Here is a 25149-nt window from a genome sequence, read left to right as displayed (position 1 = left end):
CCTGCCAGCAAATTCAGGAAGAGAATCAGGGCAACTGGACACCAATATGCCCCGCCTAACACAGTGGTTAGATTGCCGAAAAGTTGAGCACAAAACGAGATTATGTTTGAATCTAATACTGTTTTAATGTGCCAGGGAAGCTGACCTCTTAAAGCCAGCCCGCAGCGGATCTTACTAAGGAGTTGTCCCATCTGGGCCTCACCTTGGCCTGGTGATGGAGAACAGGTTTCAGCATCAACACCCCTGCTCCACAGATGAGGAAACAGGTGTGTGAGAAACAATAGACAGGGCAAGGACACCTCAGAGTCAGGAGAGGATGTGGGCACCAACTCCTAGCCCAGAGCAGATTTTGTATTTGGTTTCTCATAAAGAGAATCATAACCCTTTTCCCTGAAGACACAGATTTTCAAACACTGGGTTAAAGTGAGACAGACCCTTGGACATCACCTAGGTTCCACAGCTGAAGCTTCTAGAGCCAACAGCAGCCTCGAGGCAGAGGCTGAGCCAAAGAAAGCCCCACTTCTGACTTCCCTAGCAGGTGCTAGGCGCCCCCCATCCCCCAAATCATGCGGCAACCTCTCAGGTCATTTTACTTAAGAAAAGAAAGGCTGTAAAAGGCAATCAGAGCTGCTAGATAGAAGAGGGAAATGGGTGGGGAGGAGGGGGAAGGTGGCCTTCCATTCTCCACTTCCCCGGGCCCCTCCCCCAGAAGACCCAAGAGCCCAGAGCCTGGCTCCCCAGCGCCCGAGGCCCACCATGGAGCCTTGAAGATGGCAGGCCATCTCGGGGAAGACTGGAGTTTGCATTTCAGGGTCAGGTCAAATTCTGAAAGGAGACAGAGGGAGGCAAGGAGTCTGAGCAGACTCTGGGGACCTGGGCTCCCTGCTCATGGTGGTGGCCAAGGTGGAGGAGGGTGGGGGACGGCACCCCTAAACAAAAGCAGGAGCCAGGGCAGCTGCCAAGAGCTACTGCCTGGCAGAGACCCAGGCTCGGCAATAAGGTACGTTCCTCTTAAGGGGCCGGTCCCCGTGGAGCTCCCGATCCCAGCATCTTGCCAAGGCTCGGTACTGTGGGACGAGCTCAATGAGCTAAGTGGAAGCCTTGGAGCCTCTGTGTCACTTTCCCCCGCCAACTGTGGGGGCAGGGCAAGGCCGGGGAGGGGAGTGTTCTAGGGTCCGCGCCTCCTCCTGGGACCCAAGCTCCTGAGGGACCTCGGGCCGGACCCCGGGAAGCTCATCTAACACATGCTCCCAGCTTCCGCCAGCAGCTTCAGACACCCACTCTGCATGTGATCTCAGGTCCATGCTCCCCCCACCCCCCAGCATCCCATGCCAGCATCCTGGGGCACACAGCATCCATCTCACTCCTCTTAAATGGCTGGGCTGCTGTTGTTGATGGATTGCGCCCTTGGCTGTCTGCTTCCTGGCCTGTGTGGATTACCCTCATCATTCCCCCTTTCTGGAGGCCACTAGGAAGTACCCCAACTCTCTTCCCATCACGGGGTAGTCCCTAAAAAAACCCTGTTCAAGGGTTGCCAGGTGGTCCGGGGGTTGAGCGGCCATCCCCACTTTTTCCTTATCTCTCCGTCCCTGGGACTGGCAGCCTACCCAAACCCTGACCTGTGCTGTGGGGAGGAGACACAGCGGAGCACGGGGAAGCTCCAGACCCTAGGCTCCGGGATGCCCACCCCTCAGACCAGCATGAGTCCTTACAGAACTCGGTTTTGTCCCCCTTCAAATTCAGGAGTATATTGACAGCAATCAGCTTCCTTCAGCTCCCAGTTCTTCAGATGCTGTGAAATATGCCAAGAAAGGCTATACACCCCACCCAGGAAAGGCTGCTGGACATTTGGTCCCCAGCTTGAGTCAGGATCCTCACACCAGCTTCCCAGAACATCCTTACAAACTTAAGAGCAAGGAGTCTCTCCAAGGCTGAGAAAGCCTCTGGTTGGTTCCTAGCAGGATGCAGGAGAGAAGTCAGGAGACCAGTGCTAAGGCACGCCTCTGTGGACATTTATTCACAGTTTCCTCATCTGTAAACCCCAAGATGCTCTGGAGGAGCAGAAAGAACCTGGTGCAGAAATCAGGGGACCTGGTTCAGGCACTAGCTTGAGTCCCCCACCCCCCAACGGAGGGGTGGACCAAAATTGGGTAGAATCAAATAAATAGACAAGTCTTTCAGCAGGTCCAGTGCAGCCTCTTTTTAAAAATCTAGGAAGAGGACTGACTTTTTGGTCGATTCCTCCACTCCCACTTTGCAGAGCAGCTGGCCTGTGAGTTCGAGTTGAGTGGCCTTCTCCATCTCAAAAGCGTTACATGAAGCAACGAGTAAGACACGCAGTTTAAAAGTTGATGAGACATGTTGACACCGGGGTTGTGGAAGAACTGGGCTGACCTGAGGTGAAGGAGGAGCCCAGATTGGAAGACAGAGGGAGGGATCCCCAATTTCCACATCACAACAGTGTCCAAGTCATCCTACGGACAAAGCACCTTAAATTTGGGCCCTCGAAGAGGCTGGGAGAAGGGCCTTGGGCTCCTCAAGGCTGGGCTATAGAAGCCTCTCCCAGCGAGGGCCTGCATTCCAGTCCCCTTCCCTTCTAGCCCCTCGGGATCAGATCATCTGGTCATCAGCACACAGTTTTTTTCCTGCCTCCTCCCATTTCTGGAAGGATCCCAGGGCCCCACATCACAAAAGCTAACCTGTAAGAATTGTCCCCTTGAAAGCGGTGGAAGGAAAGAAACACACAGACACACACATGCACACAGACACACACACACACGCACACAGACACATAGACACACACACACACACACACAGACACACACTCACAGACACACACACACACACATGCACACAGACACACACACACACAGCCACACACACACACACCCCATTTCCAAGTATGCTACTCAGAGAGCGTCATCAGCCTGAGCAGGTGGATGGAGAAGGTGGTGAAGAGACCAAGAGCCATGCTGTCCTAATAACGAGAAGCACAGTCACTTTAAATTTTCTACTCACCACCCTAAAGAAGGTTAAAAAGAAGCTGGTGATGTCAACATCATAATATGTTTGTTTAACCCAGTATACCCGGATTATCATCATCTCAACATGTAATCATTTTAAAAATTATTACTGCCATATTTCACAGGCCTTTTCACCATCCTGGTAAGTCTTCTGAGTCTGGGGTGTGTTTTACACTTAGAAGGTGTGGCTCGTGCTGCCGCGTTGGATGGCGCGGCGCTAGAGGAAAAACAGAGGCACAGGACAGAGGAAGGAAAGGGGGAGGGCAGGGGACAGGGGCGGAGGAACACACTTGCCGGGTGACGGCCACGTCCGTCCGGGGCACCTGCCGAAGCAGAGGCTGACCCTGGCAGGTGAAGAGCACGGACTAGTCATCCTCGGCCTTAAAGTCTCTGCACCCCAACACTCCATGGGCCACTGAGCATCTCAAGCCTTCCTTCCCCGGGAGGAGAGAGAGGGTGCTTGTTCCCGAGGAGAGCCTTTCCCAGCAGCACCAAGCCAGCTGTCTAAGGGCCGAGTGGGGCTGTGATTCCCCAAAGGACCCTTGGTGGAGAATTTCCAACCCCCTGCTTCCCAAACCCCGCTCCCGAGGGCGTGGAGGACTCTGCAGAGGCTGGGGGGTGCACACCCACCTGCGGGGTGGGTGAGATGGCAACCCCGGGGACAGGGCCTTCACCTGGGCTGCAGGGAGAGACCTGTGTCTGGGAGCTGCCCGGGGAGCACGTCCAGAGCTTGCCGGCATCTCCCGGGGGGTCTGAGCCTCGCCAGGGAAGGTGAGCTCACCTGGGGCCTGGGCCTCGGCGTGGCCCCGTGTGGCCGAAGTGGGGCTCTTACCTTCCTTCAGCATCCCCACTTTGAGGCATTTCATGAAGCGACAGGCCTGGCACGACTTGCGCCTCCGTTTCGTGATCTCACACTCGTTGGTGGCTGGGCAGCTGTACTCGATGTTGCCTGGAAGCAGACACAGACGTGTTGCCGGGTGCATCCGGGCCCGCCGCTCCAACCCGCCAGCCACAGGCTAGATGGGGATTCACTGACCAGCTCACCGCTCCCCACCCCCACCCCCGAGGTTCCCACGGAGCAGTGGCTTTCAAAGGATGAAGTGCTCCGAGGCACTTTTCAGGGTGTTTCCAACTCTCTTAAACACAGAGACCCCAGAGTCAGAGGTCAGGTCAGCCAGGCAGCCACAGCTTTGAAGAACGGTCACCTAGTTTCAAACAAGCTCAGCACAAGATGTGAGGTTTTTTTTAATTAAAAAAAATTTTTTTTGACACACACGCGGTGCTCTATTTATTTATGGCTGCGCTGGGTCTCCATTGCTGCATGGGTTTCTCTAGTTGAGGCCAGCGGGGGCTACTCCCTAGCTGCGGTGCAGACTTCTCATGGCTGTGGGCATGTGAGATGGCTTTCTCTTATTGCAGAGCACAGGCTCTAGGCCGGTGGGCCTCAGTCATTCTGGCGCAAGGGCTCAGTAGTTGTAGCTCGCGGACTTAGGTGCCCCGCAGCACGTGGAATCCTCCTAGACCACGGCTTGAATCCGTGTCCCCTGCACCGCCAGATGGACTGTCCTCCACTGTGTCACCAGGGAAGCCCGGGTCACCCAGTCTTGAAGCCACCACTGACCTGGGACCTCAAAACTCACTGAGCTGACGTTTTATCCAAGGCAGAGAAATTTTATCCCACTGCTGATTGGCCCTCTGCCCTCCAGCCTGGGCCCCAACTCATGGGAAAAGCTTCTTGGCAGCTCTGAGCCCACAGGGGCCAGGGGCCTGCCTCCCACATCCCACGGCCGAGGCCCAGGCCACCCAGCTTGGCTGACCTTGAGAAAAATCACTTTTCTCTCTCTCACTGAGTCACAGTTTCCTCATCTGCAAAACAGTTGTAATAACTGCTAAACGAAGGATCAAGCAAGACCGTGGACGTAAAACTGCTTTAAAAATTGTAAAGCACGATTCAACGGAAGCTGGTGAATTTATAAGCACAGTTCCTTGCTGCAGAGGGAATTTGCGGTTAATTTTCCATGTCACCCCTTAAATGGGTGATAATGATGAGTTCCATGAACCTGGCCCTGTGCTGCGGAGGCTGTGAGCCCTGAAAAGACAAGGTGTGCTGTTCACCACGTCATCGAGATGGCCTGAAATCAGCTCCTGCCGCAAAGAAGGCAGGCAAGACAAACCTTCGGAAAGAACGACCTACCAAACACTCACAGCAATTCCATGAAGTAGGTGCTCACACCATCCCCAGTTTACAGATGAGAAACTGGAGGTTTCCAGAGTGGTTCTGAGCCATGGAATTGTATAAGTCTTGCTCAAGATGAAAGTGAAAGTGTCTGACTCATTCGAGACCCCATGGACTGTAGCCTGCCAGGCTCCTCTGCCCATTGGGATTCTCCAGGCAAGACTACTGGAGCGGGTTGTCATTCCCTCCTCCAGGGGATCTTCCCGACCCAGGGATTGAACCCTGGTCTCCCGCATTGCAGACAGACTCTTTACCATCTGAGACAATGAACTGATTTTCAAATGCTCTGGGAAAGCCACTATTCCTCTTCAGGCCTCTTCCCGGGAGGGCTGACAGCACGATTGGGAGAGGCCGCAGCTGCCTTTCTTCTTATTTTTTTTGTTGTTGTTCATCATGAATTTTTTGGCATCAGTTCTTATATTTATTTATTTTTTGGCCACTTCCCCTGACATGTAGGATCTTAGTTCCCCAACCAGAGATCCAACTCATGCTCCCTGGACTGGAAGCATGAAGTCTTAACCCCTGGGCCACCAGGGCAGTCCCTGGAGCTGCCTTTCTAACATTGGGGTGCAGCCTCTGTCCCGAACACCCTCCCCGCTCCACATTCATCTCACAAATGTGCACTGTGCAGCCGCGTAACAAGCCTCGAGGCCTAAGGAAAGGCGATTGGGCTTTGGGCAGGTGCAGGAAGGGAGTGGAATTGTCAGAGAGGCGGGGCAGACAGGCACGAGGAAGATACAGTATAGGATGGCGGGCTGCGGGGAGCCACGGTGGGCCGCGGGGGGGCCGGCGGTGGGATGCAGTGGGCCGCGGGGGACTGCAGGGAGCCGCGGGGGCCCGCAGTGGACCGAAGAGCTGTTCTGTGTTTATTTTGCCTCCTCAGCACCCGTCCCCCTTCCCAGTCGATGCAGTCTGCTTGAGTCTGGTTTTCAGAGAACAGACTCTGAACTGGTACAAACCGTCCACCCCACCCCCACCCAGGTGCCACCTCCTCATGGAGCAGGGATAAGTAATGCCCATCACACCACCTGCCCGGCTCTCCCTCTGGAACCCAGCTCGTCCAGCAAGGATGCTGCCTGGCACAGAGCAGCCTCCGAAAGGCCACACCCAGCCCACGATAGGGCTCAAAAGGGCAACTCCCAGGCCTGCCTGTCCTCGGAATCTCCCACACATAACTCCTCCATTTTAGCAGTAATAATAGCCACCTTTATTGTGCACCTACTATGTGCTCCCTCCATCCTCACGATGACCCTCTAGGACCCACCGGTGCTCCATTTCACAGATCAAGACACTGAGACCCAGGGAGTGGAAGTGAGCTACCCGAGGCCACACAGAGCCCCTGTGCCACCCCTGCACCCCACAAGGAGCTTGAGGACCTCAGACAGGCCCCTGCACCAACCTAGTAACTGAGGTCTAGAGGAAGGGGGGACTAAGGTCTCAGTCTCCCCATGAGTCCCATGTGTCATCCACTTTGACACGTTGCATTTGGAAACCACTTACTATTGGATTTTTTGAGAACAAGCATAAACCATTTCTACCACCAAAAAATGCTTTGAGTAATGACATTGAATGAGTGAAACTCGCTCAGCCGTGTCTGACTCTTAGCGACCCCATGGACTGTAACCCACCAGGTTCCTCCATCCATGGAATTCTTTAGACAAGAATACTGGAGTGGGTTGCCATTTCCTTCTCCAGGGGATCTTCTCGACCCAGGGATTGAACCCAGGTCTCCTGCGTTGTAGGCAGATTCATTATTGTCTGAGCCACCAAGGAAGCCCCCCCAAGTAGTGACATTACTGAGTCCCAATTACAAGGTGCCTAATATACAGAGTACTCACCACAGCTCAGTGAGGCTTCTGAGCCTCATTTTTCACCAGTAAGAAACAGGCTCACAGATGTCTATGTGCCTGGAGCACCTTACAGATCCCTCTCATTCTTTTTTTTTTTTTTGGCTCCAGTATACAGCATGCGGGATCCTAGTTCCCTAACCAGAGATCGAACCTGCGCCCCCTGCATTGGAAGCATAAAGTCTTAACCACTAGACTATCAGGGAAATCCCCCTCTTTCTCATTCTTAAGTCCAGCCAGCACCATCTTTCTGTGGGGAGGGGGTCTGGAGGTCATCCTCTGTGGAGGATAGGAGGTAAAGAGAAGAAAGAGTCTGTGTGCCCCTCCCTTCTATGACCTGACCCTAATCATCTCATAGGTAACTTGTGTAACTTCAGGGGAAATAATTTCAGTATTCACATAAGCATGATAAACTTCAAAGAGAAACAGGGAAGGGATAAATTAGGAGCTTGGGATGAACAGATACAAACTGGTATATATAAAACAGACAACAAGGACCTGGGTATAGCCCAAAGGAATATGTTCAATACCCTGTAATAACCTATAATGGAAAAGAATCTGAAAAAGGATATATTTATGTAGAACAATCACTTTGCTGTATGGCAGAAATTAACACATTGTGAAAAAGAGAGAAAGAAAGGAGGAAACCCCATACATAAGCCAATTATCTGTCCTGGCTTAGAAGGCTCTGCAGAATTTGTCCCTGGCCTCTAGCCCACTCCCCCACCTCACCTCCAGCCTCACCTTCCCCACTGCTCTATGAAACTATCAGTTCCTGGATCTCAGGGACCTCCTAGGCCCCTAGGCCTTTGCGCCTTAGAACAAGCCCACCCTGCTCCCTCCACCTCCTCGCCTTGCGCCCCGTGGGAAGGTGCTCCTTCTGTCCATCACCCGGATCACCACTGTCTCCTTCTCCCAGACCACTCCTCCCTATAGTCCCCGTGCCTGGCACACAGTAGGCGTTAGGAAGCGGCTGCAGTTCTGCTTTTCATATGTTGCATCTTTCACTTTCCCAACAATGCTGCTAGTGAACACCTCCCCATCCTAGTAATGAAAAGGTTGAGGCTCTGGTTCTGCTCTGTTCCAGTGGGCTCTGTGCTCATGGGGCCTGGGGCATGGGGACTCGGGCCACCTTGAGATGTCACTTCCAGGCAGCTAAGTGTTTGCATTTACTAGTCTCAGCCCCTCGGCCAGCCCTGTCAATCCCTTGAAGGACAGGTCTTGGGTTTCTCGGGGTTGTCACTCTAGCCTGGGGTCAATAAGTGTCTGTTGATTTGGTACCGGTGTACTCCCTTGACAAGAGACTAAGCATTAACAACAAGAACCTAGAGATGTTCTTGACCCTGTGTGTGTGTGTGTGTGTGTGTGTGTGTGAGAGAGAGAGAGAGAGAAATCTAATTTTATTTATTTATTTTTGTTCCCTTCAATTTGTTTTATGGCCCCAGCGGCTGGCTGCCAGCAAACCCAGGCTGGTGGCCTTGCCTTGTAATTTCTCTAAGTGCCTTCTCGATAAAGTGATGAGATTAATTCATCAGAATTCCTGTGGTCTCTGGAGGGCAGTCTAGGAGAGCACAGGAGCAGGGAGGGACACACACACACACACACACACACACACTCACTCACACACACACTCATCATGGCTGAGGGGTGGCAGGGTTGGGGGTGGGCTCTCCCAGGACAGGGACACGGCCAGCATCTAGAATAAATTCAGCGTTCTAACTTGGGAGTGTGCCCAGCATAGGCGCATGCAGACTCCACCTCAGGCAAAATCACTCGACTTCTCTGGGCCCCAGTTTTCTCATCTGTCAAATGGGCACAGTATGTTCCCATCTCCTAAAGTCCTTTGGATTCAGGGACAGAAAGCACATCAAGGGCTTGGTGAAGTGCACACACTGGGTAGCAAGCAATCAAAGTGAACATGCTCATTTTTACACCCATCAGGGCTGTCAGGGTACATGTAGACAGAGGACTCCAGGGTGACACCTTTCTGGATGTCAGACCTGAGGCCAGCCACCCACTCTGACATCTAGGAACATGAGGACCGGTTCTCCCATGGATAGACCTCAGAGCTGATATTGTGTGTGTGCCTGTGGGAGAGAGCCAGGAACGATCTGGATTTTCAGTAAGACCTCGAGGTGAAGGGGGACCCTCCACCATCAACTCTCTTTGTGCCCCAGGAGATGGAAAAGCCCAGGGGCAACCCCATCAGCTGTCCTTAAACAGTTGCAGAAAAGCAGGTAAGTCCTCTCCGGGGGCTCAGGGATGGGGGGCTGCAGGGCTTAGATAAACAGTTTTTGAGGAATTTATGGGCTCTGAGTCTGCTGGCTAACATCAGAGCCTGAATGGCCACCGTCTTCAGCTCTGGAGTGATGGGCTGGGCTGGTCCCACTCCCTCATTTATATGACTCCTGTGGGACAGAGATTATCCCTGCCACCTCGGCATGGTCTTCAGCTCTCCACCCTTCCCTCCTCCTTGCCCTCCAGCTGATGATCTGATTCATGCCGCTGGCTTCAGCTGACATAATTGGCAAGGACAAGGCAGCATTAAACTCTCACATCTACCTGCCTGCCGGATCCCTCCACCTGGAATTCCCGTGGATTTCTCATACTTCTCCAGCTGAAGCCATCCTCACCCAGACTTGCTCGTACTCTATCCCTTGTCTCAGCAAAGCCATCACTAAGCCACCTGCCACCTGGGTCAGAAACTGAGAGGGCATCATCGACGCATCCCTCTCTGTTACATCTAAGGTCTTTTTCATCCTATTTGCCTGATATTTCCTGCCTCCTTTCCCTTCTGCTGCAGCTCGTTTTCATGACCGTCATCTCTTGCCTCACCTTTAATGCACTTGCCTCCTTTTTTTGGTTGTGCCATTTGGCATATGGGCTGTTAGTTCCCCAACCAAGGACTGCTCTGTGCCCCCTGCAATGGAACTGCAGAGTCTTAACCACTGGACTGCCAGGGAGGTCCCTTCACTTGCCTCCTCTTATTTCCATGTCCTTTCCAGTCTCTCTTTGGAGGAGGAAATGGCAACCCACTCCAGTATTTTTGCTGGAGAATTCCATGGACGGAGGAGCCCGGCGGGCTATAGTGCATGGGGTTGCAAAGAGTCAGACACGACTAAGCGACTATCACTCACTCACTTCCAGTCTCTCTACCCCCACACTGACCCTGGAGAGATGGTATTAACTTTCCTGTGCAAAATGCCTCACCGGACCTCTGGCTCATCACACGCACTGACACTTAATTCTGCAGGCCTTCCCAAGAGCCCACTCAAGGGCAGTCAGGGAGTGAGAACTATCACCAAAGAATGAAGGAAGTATTTAAAGAGCATCACTGAAACCAAAGAAGCCAGAGGGGATTCCAGATAAGAAATAAGCCCTTTGTACCACAGGACCTCAAAAGCCTCAGGTGTTGAAGACACAGCAGAAGATGGAGGGAGGTATGGGATTGAAAATGGGAATTTGCTGGAAGTCTGTATTTAAGAATAAGAATGGTTGGATGGCATCACCGACTTGATGGACATGGGTTTGGGTAGACTCTGGGAGTTGGTGTTGGACAGGGAGGCCTGGTGTGCTGCAGTCCATGGGGTCGCAAAGAGTCAGACACGACTGAGCGACTGAACTGAACTATATTTAAAGAGCACCACTTCATGTGGCCACCAAGAATCTCCCCACAGCCTGCACAAGAGAAACCAACTTAATCTCTAGAGATCATAAGAGAACCGGGACTCGGGAACATGAGGCTCAGCTGAGAGCAGAGGGAAGCTGAAGCTGAAAAGAGGATGATTGAATATTGCACACAAGTGAGACTACTCAGCTTCACTCTGCAAGCCCACTTCCAGAATCCTAGCAGGCAGGTGGACACTCCACCCACCATTCCCATCCTCCACCTCCTGCTCCCCAACCTGAAGTTGGGAAGAAGAAACAACATCAGGGGAAAGACCAGCAGATAAAAATAAGCCAAAGGAGAACTCCTTCTGAACTTTCTAATCCCTACTGGCCAAGGATTATTGCTACATTTTGGGAAAGCCTTCACTATAAAAACTAACCAGAATAAGCAGCAGGAAAAGCATGTGGAAAGAAACCAGGACAAGCAGAGTATTAAAACCTCTACAAGCAATCGTCAGTACACTATTGACTTGAAAAGGTGAAAATACTGTACTCAGGGATCCCCTGGAGAAGGAAGTGGCAACCCACTCCAGTATTCTTGCCTGGAGAATCCCGTGGGCAGAGGAGCCTGGTGGGATGCTGTCCATGGGGTCACACAGAGTCGGACACGACTGAAGCAACTTAGCAGCAGCAGCAGGGATTCCCAGGTGGCACAGTGGTAAAGAATCCACCTGCCAATCCACCTGCCAGGGGACATAGGGTTCGATCCCTTGTCCAGAAAGATCCCACATGCTGTGGAGCAACTAAGCCTGCATGCCACAGATTTTGAGCCTGTGCTCTAGAGCCCGGGAGCTGCAACCACTGAAGCCTGAGCACTTCAGAGCTTGTGCTTGGCAACAAGAGGAGTCACTGCCATGAGAAGCCCAAGGTCCACAACTAGAGCGTAGACCATGCTCGCCAAAACTAGAGGAAAGCCCACACAGAAACAAAGACCCAGTACAGCCAAAAATAAATTGATTAATTTAAAAAAATACTGTGCTCATGAAACAAGAACAGCACGCAATAAAAAGAAAATATAAAATGGAGGTCATAGAAATGAAAAATACAAAAAATTTTGGACAGTAGGCTAGAAAAGATGTAGGAATTAGAAGATTGATCCTGGAAGCTCAATATTCAACTCTTACAAGTTTTTAAAAGAGCAGACAGTGGAGAGGAAGTTATTATCAAGAGAGAAAGGGAGGAAGAGAAAGAGAGGAGGGATGAAAATGTTTAAGACCTAAAGACTATGTGTTTCTAGATCAAAAGGCCTGCTGAGAGTCCAAGCATGAATGAAAAAAGAACTTGAGAAAATTATAGAGGTGGAGAACAAATTAGTGACTGCAAGGTCAGGGAGGGGAGAAAAGGGAAGGTGGTGTGCTTGTAAATAAAAGGGTAGTGCCAGGAACTCTGTGTAATGGAACTCTTTTGTATCTTGACTGCATTGGTGGTCACAGGAATCTGCAGTAATAAGACTGCATAGAACACACATGCACATACACACACTAGTAAGTACAACTAGTAAAATCTCAATATGGTTGATGTTTATCAACGCCAATTTCCTGCTTGTGATATCTTGCTACTAAATATAGTTATGTTACATAACCCATATATGTTATGTCATACAGCTATGAACAGTTATGTACGGTACATACAGTTATGTAAGATGCTACCACTGGAAGAAACTGGATGTACACAGGATCTCTCTGTATTATTATTTTTTTTTGTATTATTTCTTATAACTGCATGGGAATCTACAAGTACCTCAAAACAAAAAATTATAATAACAATACACATATAATAACAAAAGACCTACACACACAACATAGATTTTTTTTGTCATGGAAGACAAAAAGAGATCATAAAAACTTTCAGTGAGAGATTAAATACAAGGATCCAATACAAAGGATCCAAATATAAAGGATCAAGAGTAAGATTGGTCATCATATCTCAGACCACAAGGCGGAAAAACTCTCTGTGCATACACAAATACACAGAACTCACGTGCATATTCACCACTCTTCTTTTCTACTTAGGACTCATCATCTGACTTTGTTTAATTAGGTTGGTTATTGTCAGCTCTGTTCGCTGCTATTTTCCAACACTTAGGACCATACCTAAGAAAGAGTGAGGCCTCAATATATGCTTTCTAAGTGAATGAATCAAACTTCCTGACAACAGCACTAGAAGCTAGAAGACAGGGCAGCCATGGGGTCCAAATTCTGGGGAGAAATTAGTTTCAACTAGAATCTAATATATGGGTTGAAGGATTGAGTAAAGACATTTCCACACATCCAAGATGTCAACAATTTTACATGTGCTGTACCTTCTAGTGTAAGCCCCGCCTCAAAAGGGAAGGGCCAAAAAGAGGAGAGGTACAATCTGGAAAACAGAGGGTCCAACCAGGAAAAACGTCAAGGGGACATTCAGGAGGAATCGGCAGTAGGCAAACAGATTTAACCAAAAATGTGATATAACCATATTCAGACAACGGGAAGATGGAGAAATGTATGTGTGTTGGGAGGGTTTGTATAATGGAACTAACTCTTCATCTTCCATAACAGGAAGTCAAGAAAAAATGTGAAATTGCTAAGTCAGTAAGTAGAACTGTAAAGTCAAACTAGTAACTAAGAAGATGAAGGGCTGGAAGAAAGATTTTCTTAAACGGCTAACTTTAGATCACAGGGGAAGGGGAGAGAAAGGGTAGGGTCAGGGACTTATTTTTCACTATGAGTTACACTTTGAGTCTTTTTACACTATGTGCATGCATTATTATCCAAAAGTTAAAAATTAATTTAACATTAATTGTAAAGTTAATTAAAGTTAATTGTAAAATTAACTGTAAAGATAAAATATAACCTCCAGGAAAAGCACATGAGGCACTTTATGGTCTGGCTACCTCTGACCAGTCCACGCTAACCTCGCTTCCACCTAGGCCCCAGTCTTTCATCTCCAGGAGACCACGTGGAGCTTCTGAGCCATCTCATACCTCCCTCCAGTTGAAACCCCTCCTGGTAAAGTCTTCCACATCCTTGGAGCCTCTGCACTCCCAGGGCCTTTTTTGGTGACACCCTCTTCTTTTCTGTTCCAGGCAGGTTTATATGCCCCTTCCTGTTCGCCCCCCAGTAGGCCTCACCCATCACTCCCCTCCCCACCCGACCCCCAACTGAAAGCAACAGCTTAATGTTTCATCCTCAGGATTTTGCATGCTGTCCTCCCTCCTAAACTGTGTGCTTACTGGGGATCGAGAAGGGTAGGTCTTTTAATTCTGTACCTCAAGTACAGTGCTGGCCACCTGAAATACCTGTTAATCAAATGAATTTAAAGCAAGAGCCCCCATGCAGAGAAACCTAGAATTCAACGGTGACCTCCCAGTTGTCAAATGCAATCCCCTCCCCTGGGCCTTCCCTTCCTGGTCCTTCCTGAAGCAGCAGACGCCCATCACACCTCTTAAAACCTACTCCTCTGTTAGATTTCATCTCCCTTCTCTGCAGGGGCTCTTGCAAGGTCTCTGACTGCTTCTGTTTTTATTGCATAGAATCTAAGATGCTTTCAACAGTAAGACTGCACCATTGTTTTACATACCACCAAGAAAGAGAGAGAAAACATCTGCCAATCAAAGTTTGGCTATGCTTCCTTGCCACTAGCATTTTCTTCTCCCCCCCCCCCCTTATTAAAAGAGCTCTCTGAGATTTAGGTCCAGATTTAATCATATAGCATTCTTGTGCATACATGAAAAGGAAAAGATAAGAAAAATAAATTGAAGATATTGCTAAAATTTCTCAGTGTGACTCTCCCGAATGAATAATTTTTGATTGAAGTCATTATTTTCATGTTTTTCCATGGAATTGTCATCTCTGCTAACAAAGGAGCAGATGATGCTATGCTTTTCAAGTGTCCCTTGTTGTCTTGGGGCTTTCATTGCAGGTCACTGGCCCCTTTCTGCAAGTTTTTAAGCCGTTTGTGAAGGCAGTGACAACCACGTATTGTTGTCACATAGCAGACAGTAATCGGCCCAATTCAGAGAAGTTATATGGCGGGAGGGCTTCCCAAGTGGCTCAGTGGTAAAGAATCCACCTGCCAATGCAGGAGATGCAGCTTCAAGCCCTGGGTCGGGAAGATCCTCTGGAGAAGGAAGTGGCAACCCACTCCAGTATTCTTGCTTGGGAAGTCCTATGGACAGAGAAGCCTGGTGGGCTATGTCCATGGAGGTCGCAAAAGAGTCAGACACAGCTGAGTGACTAAGCAACAACAAAGTAGGCTGTTAACTAGATCTCTTAACTGGACCATTAAAATCTCCTCTTAACTGGTTTGCCTGACCTTAAACTCTCCCATTTCGTTGCCAGAATTACCTTTCTAAAAGGAGATGTGATTAATTCCCTGCTCAGAAATCTTCAATGGCTTCTCATCGCCAAATATAAATAACAAAGAACAAATCCTATTTATTTAATACCAGGCACTAAGCTGTCATATACCAGACACTAAGGTACACACTGTACTTGCATGTCTCATTTAATTTCTATAAGAATATTCTAGAAGCAGGAGCTATGTATTAGCCCCGTTAATCCCATTTTATTGACAAGAAAATTAAGGCCCAAGGAAACTCAATAACTTGTCCAAGTTGACACCACTAAGAAATTATAAAGTTGGGAGTCTAAACTAACTGAAGTGGCTCATGCCAAAGTATTCCTCTGTCCTCTTCCCTCACAGCTTGTGAAGCCCTTTGACATCCGGCCCCATGCTCTGTTCCAGCCCCTCACCTACTCACTTCCTGAGCAGAGGGCACTCAACTCCCGTGGGCCTGTTTTGCTGTTCTTTCTGCCAAGCACGTTCACTCTTCACTCTTGCTTAGTTGCCCCTTCCTCTGGGAAGTCCTCCCTGCTCTGCCGTGGTGGACTTTCACCCTGCGTCTCACCGGACTTTCCCCCTGGCTGTGCCTCTGAAAAGAGGATCCGTGATTGTTCTTCCTGGCACTCCCCCAGTGCCTTGCAGATAGTAACATTTTTGTGGGTTTAATTGATTCATTTTGTGCACATGAGGAAACCCTGGCCAGAGCACCCCAGGCCCTGCTCATGGTCAGCTACTGGCTGGCGAGTATCAGGCCTGGGACAGCACCCCACTTCCAGCGCCTACTTACTCCTGGCTTTTTCTCTGCATTCTTGTCATAGTCTCTTTCCCCTGGGATCACAGGCCTCCTTCTCCAGGACAAAAGGCCTGGCTGCCATCCAAGGCAGGATAACGCATCAATCACCCCCCGCCCAGTCTCCTCGGGGAGTTTCCTTCCAGGCTTGCATCTGGGCCCCAGGTGAACAGAGGTAGCTTGGTTCCAGGGCCTCTTTCTTGTTCCTCCCCATCTTAAGGAGCTGCTCCAGGAGCCTCCTACTGACCTGCAGAGTTGACCACGTGCCCTGGGAACAAGGGGAAGGGGGACAGGGTGGTCGTACCCTCTGCACAGCCCTCGTGGCCAAGCAGCCTGTGTTGTCAATGGCTTCCATTCCTTCTAGAAGGAGATTCAAATGTGACTCTCACCAGGCCCCAAGACTATGTCTGCCTCTCAGCCTCTTCTCCTTCCACTTGGCCTTTGCTCACTCACAACAGCCACAGTGGCCCGCCTCCTGGTTCTGAAACAAGCCTGCTGTTTCCTGTGCCTGGAATGCTGGCTCCAGGATTCAAGTCGCCTTCTTAATGTGGCCTTACCTAATCCTCTTAAATTAGACACCCTCTCTCAGCCACCTTGGACTTCCCCAGTAGCTCAGATAGTAAAGAATCTGCCTGCAATGCAGGAGACCTGGGTTCGATCCCTGGGTTGGGAAGATCCCCTGGAGAAGGAAATAGCAATCCGCTCCAGTATCCTTGCCTGGAGAATCTCACGGACAGAGGAGCCTGGTGGGCTACAGTCCATGGGGTCGAGAAGAGGAGGACACGACTGAGCGACTAACACTCAGCCCCCTTGGCTCTCATCACCGGCTTTTCTCTTGCGCGGCGCTTGTCTGGGTCTGTCATTTTGCTTCTTTATTTGTTACCGTATTTACTGCCTGCCTTACCCTTACCTAGAATACAAGTCCACAGAGGCGGACCCGTGGCTCTGTCTTCAGCTCCTGGCACGAGGGTTGGGACTCCATAAAGTGTCACGAAAGAACCGAACAACTGCTTCATAAGCTTCGATGTAAGGCAGGAGGTCCCCTCAAACATTGCTCTTTAGAAAATAGCAGGTTGCTTTCTATCTGGGTCTTTGTGAGGTGTCTCTCATATCAGAGGTGCTGTGCCCGTCACTTCATATTGAACAATAGCAATTTGAGGAGACCCATTGCCCTGAGAAGACCCCAATCAAGGCTTGTCACCCGACTGAATCAGTAACAAAGGCAGGAAGAAATTTAAAACAAATTTAGTTATTCCCAATAGCAAACACTGGGAGTCGAAAGCAGTATGGTACCTGATATGTTGTGGAAACCATAATTATAAATTGACCCAACTACTTTTTTGCATGCTAAGTCACTTCAGTCGTGTCCGACTCTTTGCGACCCCATGGACTGTAGCCAGCCAGGCTCCTCTGTTCGTGGGATTCTCCAAGCAAGAAAACTGGAGTGGGTTGCAGAACCCTCCTCTAGGGGATCTTCCCAACCCAGGGATCGAACCTGTATCTCTTACGTCTCCTGCGTTGGCAGGTGAGGTCTTTACCACTAGTAACACCTGGGAAGCCCTAAATATACAAGTATGTAAACGACAAAGACTGACTACCTATCACCTATAGTGGGAAAGAATCTAAAAAAGAATATATGTGTTTAACTGAATCATTTTGCTGTACAATTGAAACTAATACAACATCGTAAATGAACCATATTTCAATTTTTAAAAACTGACACAACTGAAAAAGAACTATCCTAATGATCTAGGAAACGTACTTAGGGCTCCAAATAGAAATTTGAGAGACGGCAGCATATCCAGGCTCACAAAATCTCCCATAACAGAGACAGATGTGTGTGAAACAGAGATGGAAGTCAGCGTGCTCTGAAACACCACGCTAAGCAGCTCGACTCGGAAAGTGGCTCTGGAGAAGGCAAAGACACTTTCATCAGAGTCATGTGAAACTTTGGCATAACCCTGCCTTTTGAAAAAGGAAAGGTTTTTCAAAACATAATCCAGGGTCTCACAGAATGTGACTGAAAATATGCAAGTATAACAAACAAGCATGCTTATAACTAAACAGGTGACTATTTTATCTAGATCCTAAAGGTTTATTTATATTAATTAGCCATATTTGGTTTGCCCTTGGGAAAATGAGATCACTTTGGGGATCGCCTTCTACTCAGACACATTGAGAGATTCCTACGGGCCAGGTACCGTGGAAGGGCATGGGGCTCGGTGGAAAAATCAAGATAAATGTAATGCCATCCCTCAGGAGATCCTGGGAAAGCAGACGAGCGATGGCAGTGACGGTACAGTGGAGGAAATATTATCCGCGTGCAGAAGCTTCACAGGAGCACACATGAGGGGCAACCAGTGAAACAGAAGGCAGGGTCCTTGCTGAGAGGGTCAGGGCTTGGGAGTACAGCTCGGCATGGACCCCTGGGTGGTCCCTCAAAAGGCCCCCCTCATCACTGCAGTAATGATAACAAAGGTTTTCACTACTGTGGGCCAGTACCACAGCCCAGAAACCTGTCTGGGCCAGTCACAGAAAAGGGCTCCATCTCTGACAGGATGACTCACATTGGCCAAATTCAGGGACCTGATGGATAAGCCTGGGGATGCCCGCACACTCAAGGATGAGGAAAACTTGATCTGTCCAGCCAGCATTCTGCCTAACCATCAAGTTCACTGTAAGCAGAAGACCTGTGAGGGACCTAATGCCAAAGGGCAGGGGGTTGTAAGTTTGTTTTTCCTGCAAAAAGCCAGAAAAATGTAAACACTTTATGCTTTGTGTCCTGAACGTCTGACTACTACTCCACCAAAGCACCAATACAGAGACAATATGTAAACAAATAGGTGTGGCCCTGTTCTAAGACAACTTGATTTACAAAAGCAGGAAGCTGCCTGCAAACTGTACTTTGCCCACCTCTCCCATCCCCTTCCCCCATCCCCACAGAGGCAGCCCCCAGCACGGTGCTGAGTACTGTGAGCCCACAAACAGTGACTGCTCAATAAATATTTGTAGGCAGGGAATGGGATTCTGAGGGCTTTCTCCTTAAGTCTCTTGTGACTCCTTGGTTCCCATAAATTTCTTCTCCTATTAGCGTAACCACTGAACAGAGCAGATGGGACTAAAGAGGGAAGAGAGGCTGGAGGTTGTGAGCTTAGCATGATTTTCAGAGCTGTCCTGGCATTTACTTTGCAAATGGACTATTATTGCATGTGACTAAGAATATCCTCCTTAACTGGGGAGGTGCTTAGGAGACTATGCCCTGGGCTGGAAACCTAAGGCAACGCCTGTAGCCTCACCTGCTCTAAGCATTTGATTCCAGCATCTTGAGGGCAGGTACTGTGTCTTTCCCTGAAGCACCTTACTCAGGAAAGTAAAGAAAAGTGAAGTCGTGTCCAGCTCTTTGTGACCCTATGGACTGTAGCCCACCAGGCTCCTCTGTCCCTGGGGATTCTCCAGGCAAGAATACTGGAGTGGGTTGCCATTTCCTTCTCCAGGGGATCTTCCTGACCCAGGGATGGAACCTGGGTCTCCCACATTGCAGACAGACTCTTTATCCTCTGAGCCACCAGGGAAGCCCCTTACTCAGGGCAGGGACTCAGTTAATGCTCTCTTGATTCTAAGCTCATCTCTGGGGTTGTCCAATTGTAGGTAATTTGTTTCCTCTTTATATTTTGTCCCATTTTCTCCAAATTTCCTACAACTATTATGCTCAGAGACAACAAAATCAAAATCTTTGTTAGAACAAAATCAAAGAATTGATAAAATAACCAGAGCAATCCATCAGCTTTAGATGGATAGTCCCTGTTCCAGACAGATATGTCTTTCTGGTTGTAAATGAATAACTCCTCTTGTGACTAAGAAAAGGGACATGAGCAGGCCAGTTCCAATGGCACTAAATGCTGCTGTTTGTCTTTGGGTTTCTAGGAAAAGATCGTTATCCTATTCGTGGGAGCAAATAATGAAGACTATTTGCAAATCCTTCCTGTGGGCCCTTACTGAGAATGTTCTCAGCACCCAGGTTGCTGTCGAGGGTGTAGCATGATTCTTGAGTCGACACCAGCCTCTGCTTTCAGAAAATTTGATCCAGAATTTTCCAGCACATTAAAGAACAAGGAGAGAAGAAAATGTAATTGTTTCTTAAAAGGCAATTTTTCAAAAACTGACCTTCAGGAGTCTCAAAGAGTGGCAATCTTACCAAGATTACTTCCCAATTTGAGAAGAAAAACACTCCTCTTACAGTGGCTTAAATTGTTTTAAACATCTCATGTTTATCCGTCCAATATCCAATGATATTGATTGGATATGGAACTGGGGGATTTCAAGCCTGGCTGAGACTTAGAACTGCACACAGTGTTTTTCACATCTAGAAGTTCCAGGGCCTCTTCCCAGGGCTAGCAGGGACCAGCATACATCCATTCACGGTGCTGAAGGCTAGCACAGGGCTGGACAGAAAAGGGCTCCATCAGTATTTGCTGAGAGAAGTTGGTACCATGCTCCTTCTAGGAAAGGTACAGGGAACTGGGGCCTGGGGTTCTAGGAAAACTTACTTTTTTACTGTTTTGTTCTTTTGTACTATTTGAATATTTGCCATATTTATATTTTTAAAGGGTCCATTTAATAAATAAATTTATCTATAGCTAAAATGGTTTCCCTAGTGGCTCAGACGGTAAAGTGTCTGCCTGCAGTGCGGGAGACCCGGGTTCGATTCCTGGGTTGGGAAGATCCCCTGGAGAAGGAAATGGCAACCCACTCCAATATTCTTGCCTCGAAAATTCCATGGACTGAGGAGCCTGGTAGGCTACAGTCCATGGGGTCGCAAAGAGTCGGACATGACTGAGCGACTTAACTTTAAAATGGTTTCAATCCTGCTAAGTCAAAATAATAATTGTACTCTTTAATGAGATTACAAAAACCTGCTTTGTAAGATAAAACAGATTATGTCTGTTGTCTAAGTAATAGTGTCTTAAGGTGAAAGAAAGTGAAAGTGAAGTCGTTCAGTCGTGACGACTCTTTGCGACCGACCCTGTAGATGGTAGGCCACCAGGCTCCTCTGTCCATGGGATTTTCCAGGCAAGAGTACTGGAGTGGGTTGCCATTTCCTTCTCCAGGGGATCTTCCCAACCCAGGAATCGAACCCGCGTCTCCCGCATTGCAGGCAGACGCTTTAACCTCTGAGCCACCAGGGAAGCCCGTAGTGTCTTAAGGAATACTGCAAAAGTGAAAATAATAATTGAAGACATTTATTTAGTGCTTACTAAGTGCCAGGCCAAAACATGAATGCTTTATATATATATATATATATATATATATATATATATATATATATATATAAAACGCATCATATATATTGCATTATTTACATATGTGCTTTATATATATGTAATGCATCATATATAATGCATTATATATATATAATGTACATACAATGCATTATATATATACAGTATATAATTAAGCCTCTTTTTAACAGCTGTATGTGAGGTAGCCATGACACCATCTCACCTTTCCTGGGAGCAAACTAAAGAGGAGAGAAACTGAGGCAGTCCCCAAGGGCACTGAGCAGTAAGGTAAGGGATGGAGCTGGGCGACCCGGAAGCCCACCCAGCAGTTGGACAGGTCAGCACACTGTTTCAACTAACACATAAAACTGGAAACATCCTAGGACCCTTAATTAGTTTAATAAGTAACTTCTCACAAGAAATTTAAGCAAATATTTGTTGAGTGAACAAACCAAGAATCATCCATGGAAGCTCAGCCTCTCTTCCAAAAGAGAAATAGGGGAGGGGGGAAAGGGAGGATACCCTCGGACCGCCAGGCAGGGCAGGGACAGGAAAGCACCCCTGAGTTTTCTCTAGTCTGGTTTGCAGTCTCTGTCCCCAGGGGACAGCATCTGCTCATCTCAGTGACCTCCATGAGCAGGGCTTTTGGTCTATCCTAGCGTCAGGCTGGCACTTAGTAGGAATTCACAGATGTCAATGGGATGCAGGAAGCCAGGGCTCTACCTGGGACCTACTGTAGTAAGAATCTTGGCTACCATGCGCAGCCATCATTATCCCCAGTTTACCCAGGACTGACCTCTCAGAGAGCACTGGAGGGCTCCTTCCCACCCATTGAGAGAGGCACCCACCCCATGGCCTTCGGAACATGACTCAGCCAATATGCACACGCTTTGTGAAAAGCCTTCAAAGACGGGCCACTCAGGGATGGGACAGGATGAGCGGTCATGGGGAGATTCCCCTTGCTCTTCCCCGACTCTTTAAAGATAAAGAGAGCAGTCATAGTCCACTTGTGCAATTACAAAGTGAAAGTGAAGTTGCTCAGTTGAGTCCAACTCTTTGCGACCCCATGGACTGTAGCCTACCAGGCTCCTCCATCCATGGGATTTTCCAGGCCAGAATACTGGAGTGGGTTGCCATTTCCTTCTCCAGGAGATCTTCCTATCCCAGGGATTGAACCCGGATCTCCCACACTGTAGGCAGACGCTTTACTGTCTGAGCCACCAGCGAACCAAATAAGAGACCCATTACAGTTCAAGAGGTCTGGAATTGCACGGCAAATAGGGCTGCTAACATTCCCCCCCCCCCCGCCCCCCCGCAGAATCAGCTCTTTAGGGTCACACATTTGACAGTGTTTCCCATCCTAGGCACACCGAGGCATTCGTGCAGATCTTCCGGGGTCCCCTAAGGGGTGAATGCCATTTCAACAACAGCCCAGGAGTTAGAGCCCATGTCCAGAATCCCAGGATGAGAAGCTCCGGGAGATGGAAAGGAGAGCCTTTGGAACCTGGCATTCAGAGGCGCCCAGATCTGCGCCAGGAGCTCGCTCTGGGCGATCACTGGCTTCCTGCCGGACCGCACCCCCACCCCTCCCTGGCCCGCCCGGCGGCCCCGCACCTTGGATGGTCCTCTTGAAGAAAGCCTTGCAGGCCTCGCAGGATGCCACGCCGTAGTGGTAGCCGGAGGCGATGTCCCCGCACACGAGGCACAGGCGCTTGGGGATGGCGTTGAGCATGTACTCGCACTTGATGGCCGAGTCCTCCATGAGGCCGCCGGCACAGTCCTCGTAGCCCTTGCGGCACGGGGTGCCTCCCAGCCCGGCGCCCGCGAACATGGGCGGCGAGTCCAGACCGTTGGCGTGGGCGCCCAGGGCTAGACCGAAGCCGCCGCTGGCGTCCGACGAGCCGCTGGGGCTGTGGTGGCTGAGAGCATCGATCCCCGAGGACGGGCTGGACGGCTCGGTCTTGATGAAGGAGCCGCAGCTGGAGCCCAGGTGCCGATCGTCTGCGGACATCCTGTTCAGCAGCCTGGGGACAGAGAAAGCAGGAGTCAGCAGGAGAGGGTGCGGTGAGTGTGACGTCCCCAGGAATTAGCTTTGGGCTCCCGGCACTGGGTGGGTGGGGTGGCTGGGAGGGGCCTTATGCTAAGGTATTGGTGAGATAAAATGCTGGCGGGGGTGGGGGAGAGGTCAATTGGGCTGGGGGGAAAAGAAAAACGGCACAGGCCAGAGTGAGTTTCTGGCATTACCCTCCAGAATCTTCTGAGTCCTCAAAATGAAAACTATGTTTGATCAATAAACTTCAGATGAGGCACCCCATCCCTCTGCAAACTGCTGGCCTAAAGGGTGACTAAACGTGGTAACCTTCAGCCAAAATATCTGGCCAACCTTCCCACGCAACAGTAATAGATTTGAAAGTCCGAAGGTGACAGCCCTCAGAACAGACACGCTTAGAACCACAACCCGATGACCCCCTTCACCTGACCACCTCCCCACCCCCAACCCGGGGCAGCAGGTAACCCAACCTTGGAGCTTCCCCTGAAGGCCACCATCACTGAGACTGGTACCAGGTGTGCCAAGTCACCCGACCAGGGCAAGAGGCAGGGCTTGTGGCCAAGGCATCAGCCAAACTGGCCGCCCTCTGGGGACCCCCTCTGGCCGGGGCACATCTGGAGGGTAGCCCCCAGGCCCCCTCTCTCATTCCCCTCTGTTGCCTCAGAAGAGGTTAGCCTACCCCTCAAGAGACCGTGCCTCCATCATGCAACACGAGGGAGCCCTCCAACCCCGACTCTGAGCATCACCCCACTGATTCTTAACCTTAAGTTTCCACCTCTAAGTGCCCCTGCCTCACTGCAGAATCAAGGGAGCAAGAACAGCAAGGCAGGATCACCACGAAGGGTCATAAAACATTTCCCATAGGGAAAACCCCTCCTCCCAGAATCGCAATGGGTGGATGAGAAGGCAGACAAAATACGACTCCCAGGACCAGGGGAGGGGCTTCTCTCCCAGGTGAGCAAGAAGAGTGAAGGGCAGGGAAGTGCACTCAGGGAAGCCCAGCCTCAGCCCACACTCCAGAGCTCTGGGCCAGGCAGGTCCATCTGTCCGTCCTGGCCTGGCCGAGTGGAGGTACAGAGGAGGCCATGGCGGATGCCTGAGCAGCAGGTGGAAGTTAAGAAGGAAAGGTCCTGGAGAATGAAGGGGGCTGGAGAGGGTGGGAGTTCAGCCCTGTTCACGTGAAGATGGCCCTGGCTGGGAAGAAGGGAGAGTCCTCGCATTGGAGGAGCTGGGAGTCCCAGTGCTGGAGTCCTACCTCCAATGATGCTCAGAGGTAGCCCCCTGTTTTCTGAGTAGCTCATTGAAGAAAGCATTGGCCCCCACATGGGGAAGGGGCTCTCCTATCACACCCACAAAGCCAACCCTCACAACACAACCTTGGCCACACTTACCCACACCACCCAAGGCAATCACAATGGGGAGGGGCCTCCCCTGTCCCCGGTCCTACCAATGATTTCATAGTCACTGCCCCTCCCAGGGGGCTGTCCCATCCATCTACACTTGAACGTGTCCGGAGGCATTGCCCCGCAGACAGTTCTAATCAGAAATTGAGAGCTCTCTCTGATAAGAAGGATAAAAGATCCCTAAGAGGCTCCTACTGTTGAGAAGTTTATTATCTACTGGAATGTAGTGTTTGGAGATAGAGGCTCCCCGGTCTCTCTGGTTTCAAACTGAATATTCCTGAGTCTTCTGAGATACCTCTTCTGCTAGCCCCAAGTTTCCCTTACATCAGCAGAGGGCACCCCAATGGAAGTCTCCTCTGTTTTTTTTTACACCTCTAACAGGTGCCCTCTCATGTCCCCAGGCTCCACATGGTCACCTGCCTCCCGTCCATCCATCATCAGGTCCCTGGCATGTCCTCAGGAAACACCATCGGCCTGAGCAGGCACAGAGGCGCCTGTGGGTTCACTCCCTACTATGCCCGTGCGC

At 49.9% G+C, this 25149-nt stretch overlaps 1 protein-coding gene across 3 annotated transcripts in view; it reads right to left on the bottom strand.

Annotated features, from left to right (window-relative positions):
* Window positions 1–25149, bottom strand: part of ESRRB (estrogen related receptor beta) — a 179563-nt gene that overhangs the window by 33018 nt on the left and 121396 nt on the right. For all 3 annotated transcript variants that reach the window (XM_043472622.1, XM_043472621.1, XM_043472623.1), the window contains 2 exons: window positions 22785–23194; window positions 3856–3972 (listed from right to left, as the gene is read on the bottom strand). In XM_043472622.1, the coding sequence (XP_043328557.1) occupies window positions 3856–3972; window positions 22785–23194 (527 nt within the window). The remainder of the gene's footprint in view (window positions 1–3855; window positions 3973–22784; window positions 23195–25149) is intronic.

This window comes from Cervus canadensis, chromosome 6, assembly GCF_019320065.1.
Source record: "Cervus canadensis isolate Bull #8, Minnesota chromosome 6, ASM1932006v1, whole genome shotgun sequence".
NCBI classification, from domain to species: Eukaryota; Metazoa; Chordata; class Mammalia; order Artiodactyla; family Cervidae; genus Cervus; species Cervus canadensis.
This window is presented reverse-complemented; position numbering and strand designations above follow the sequence as displayed.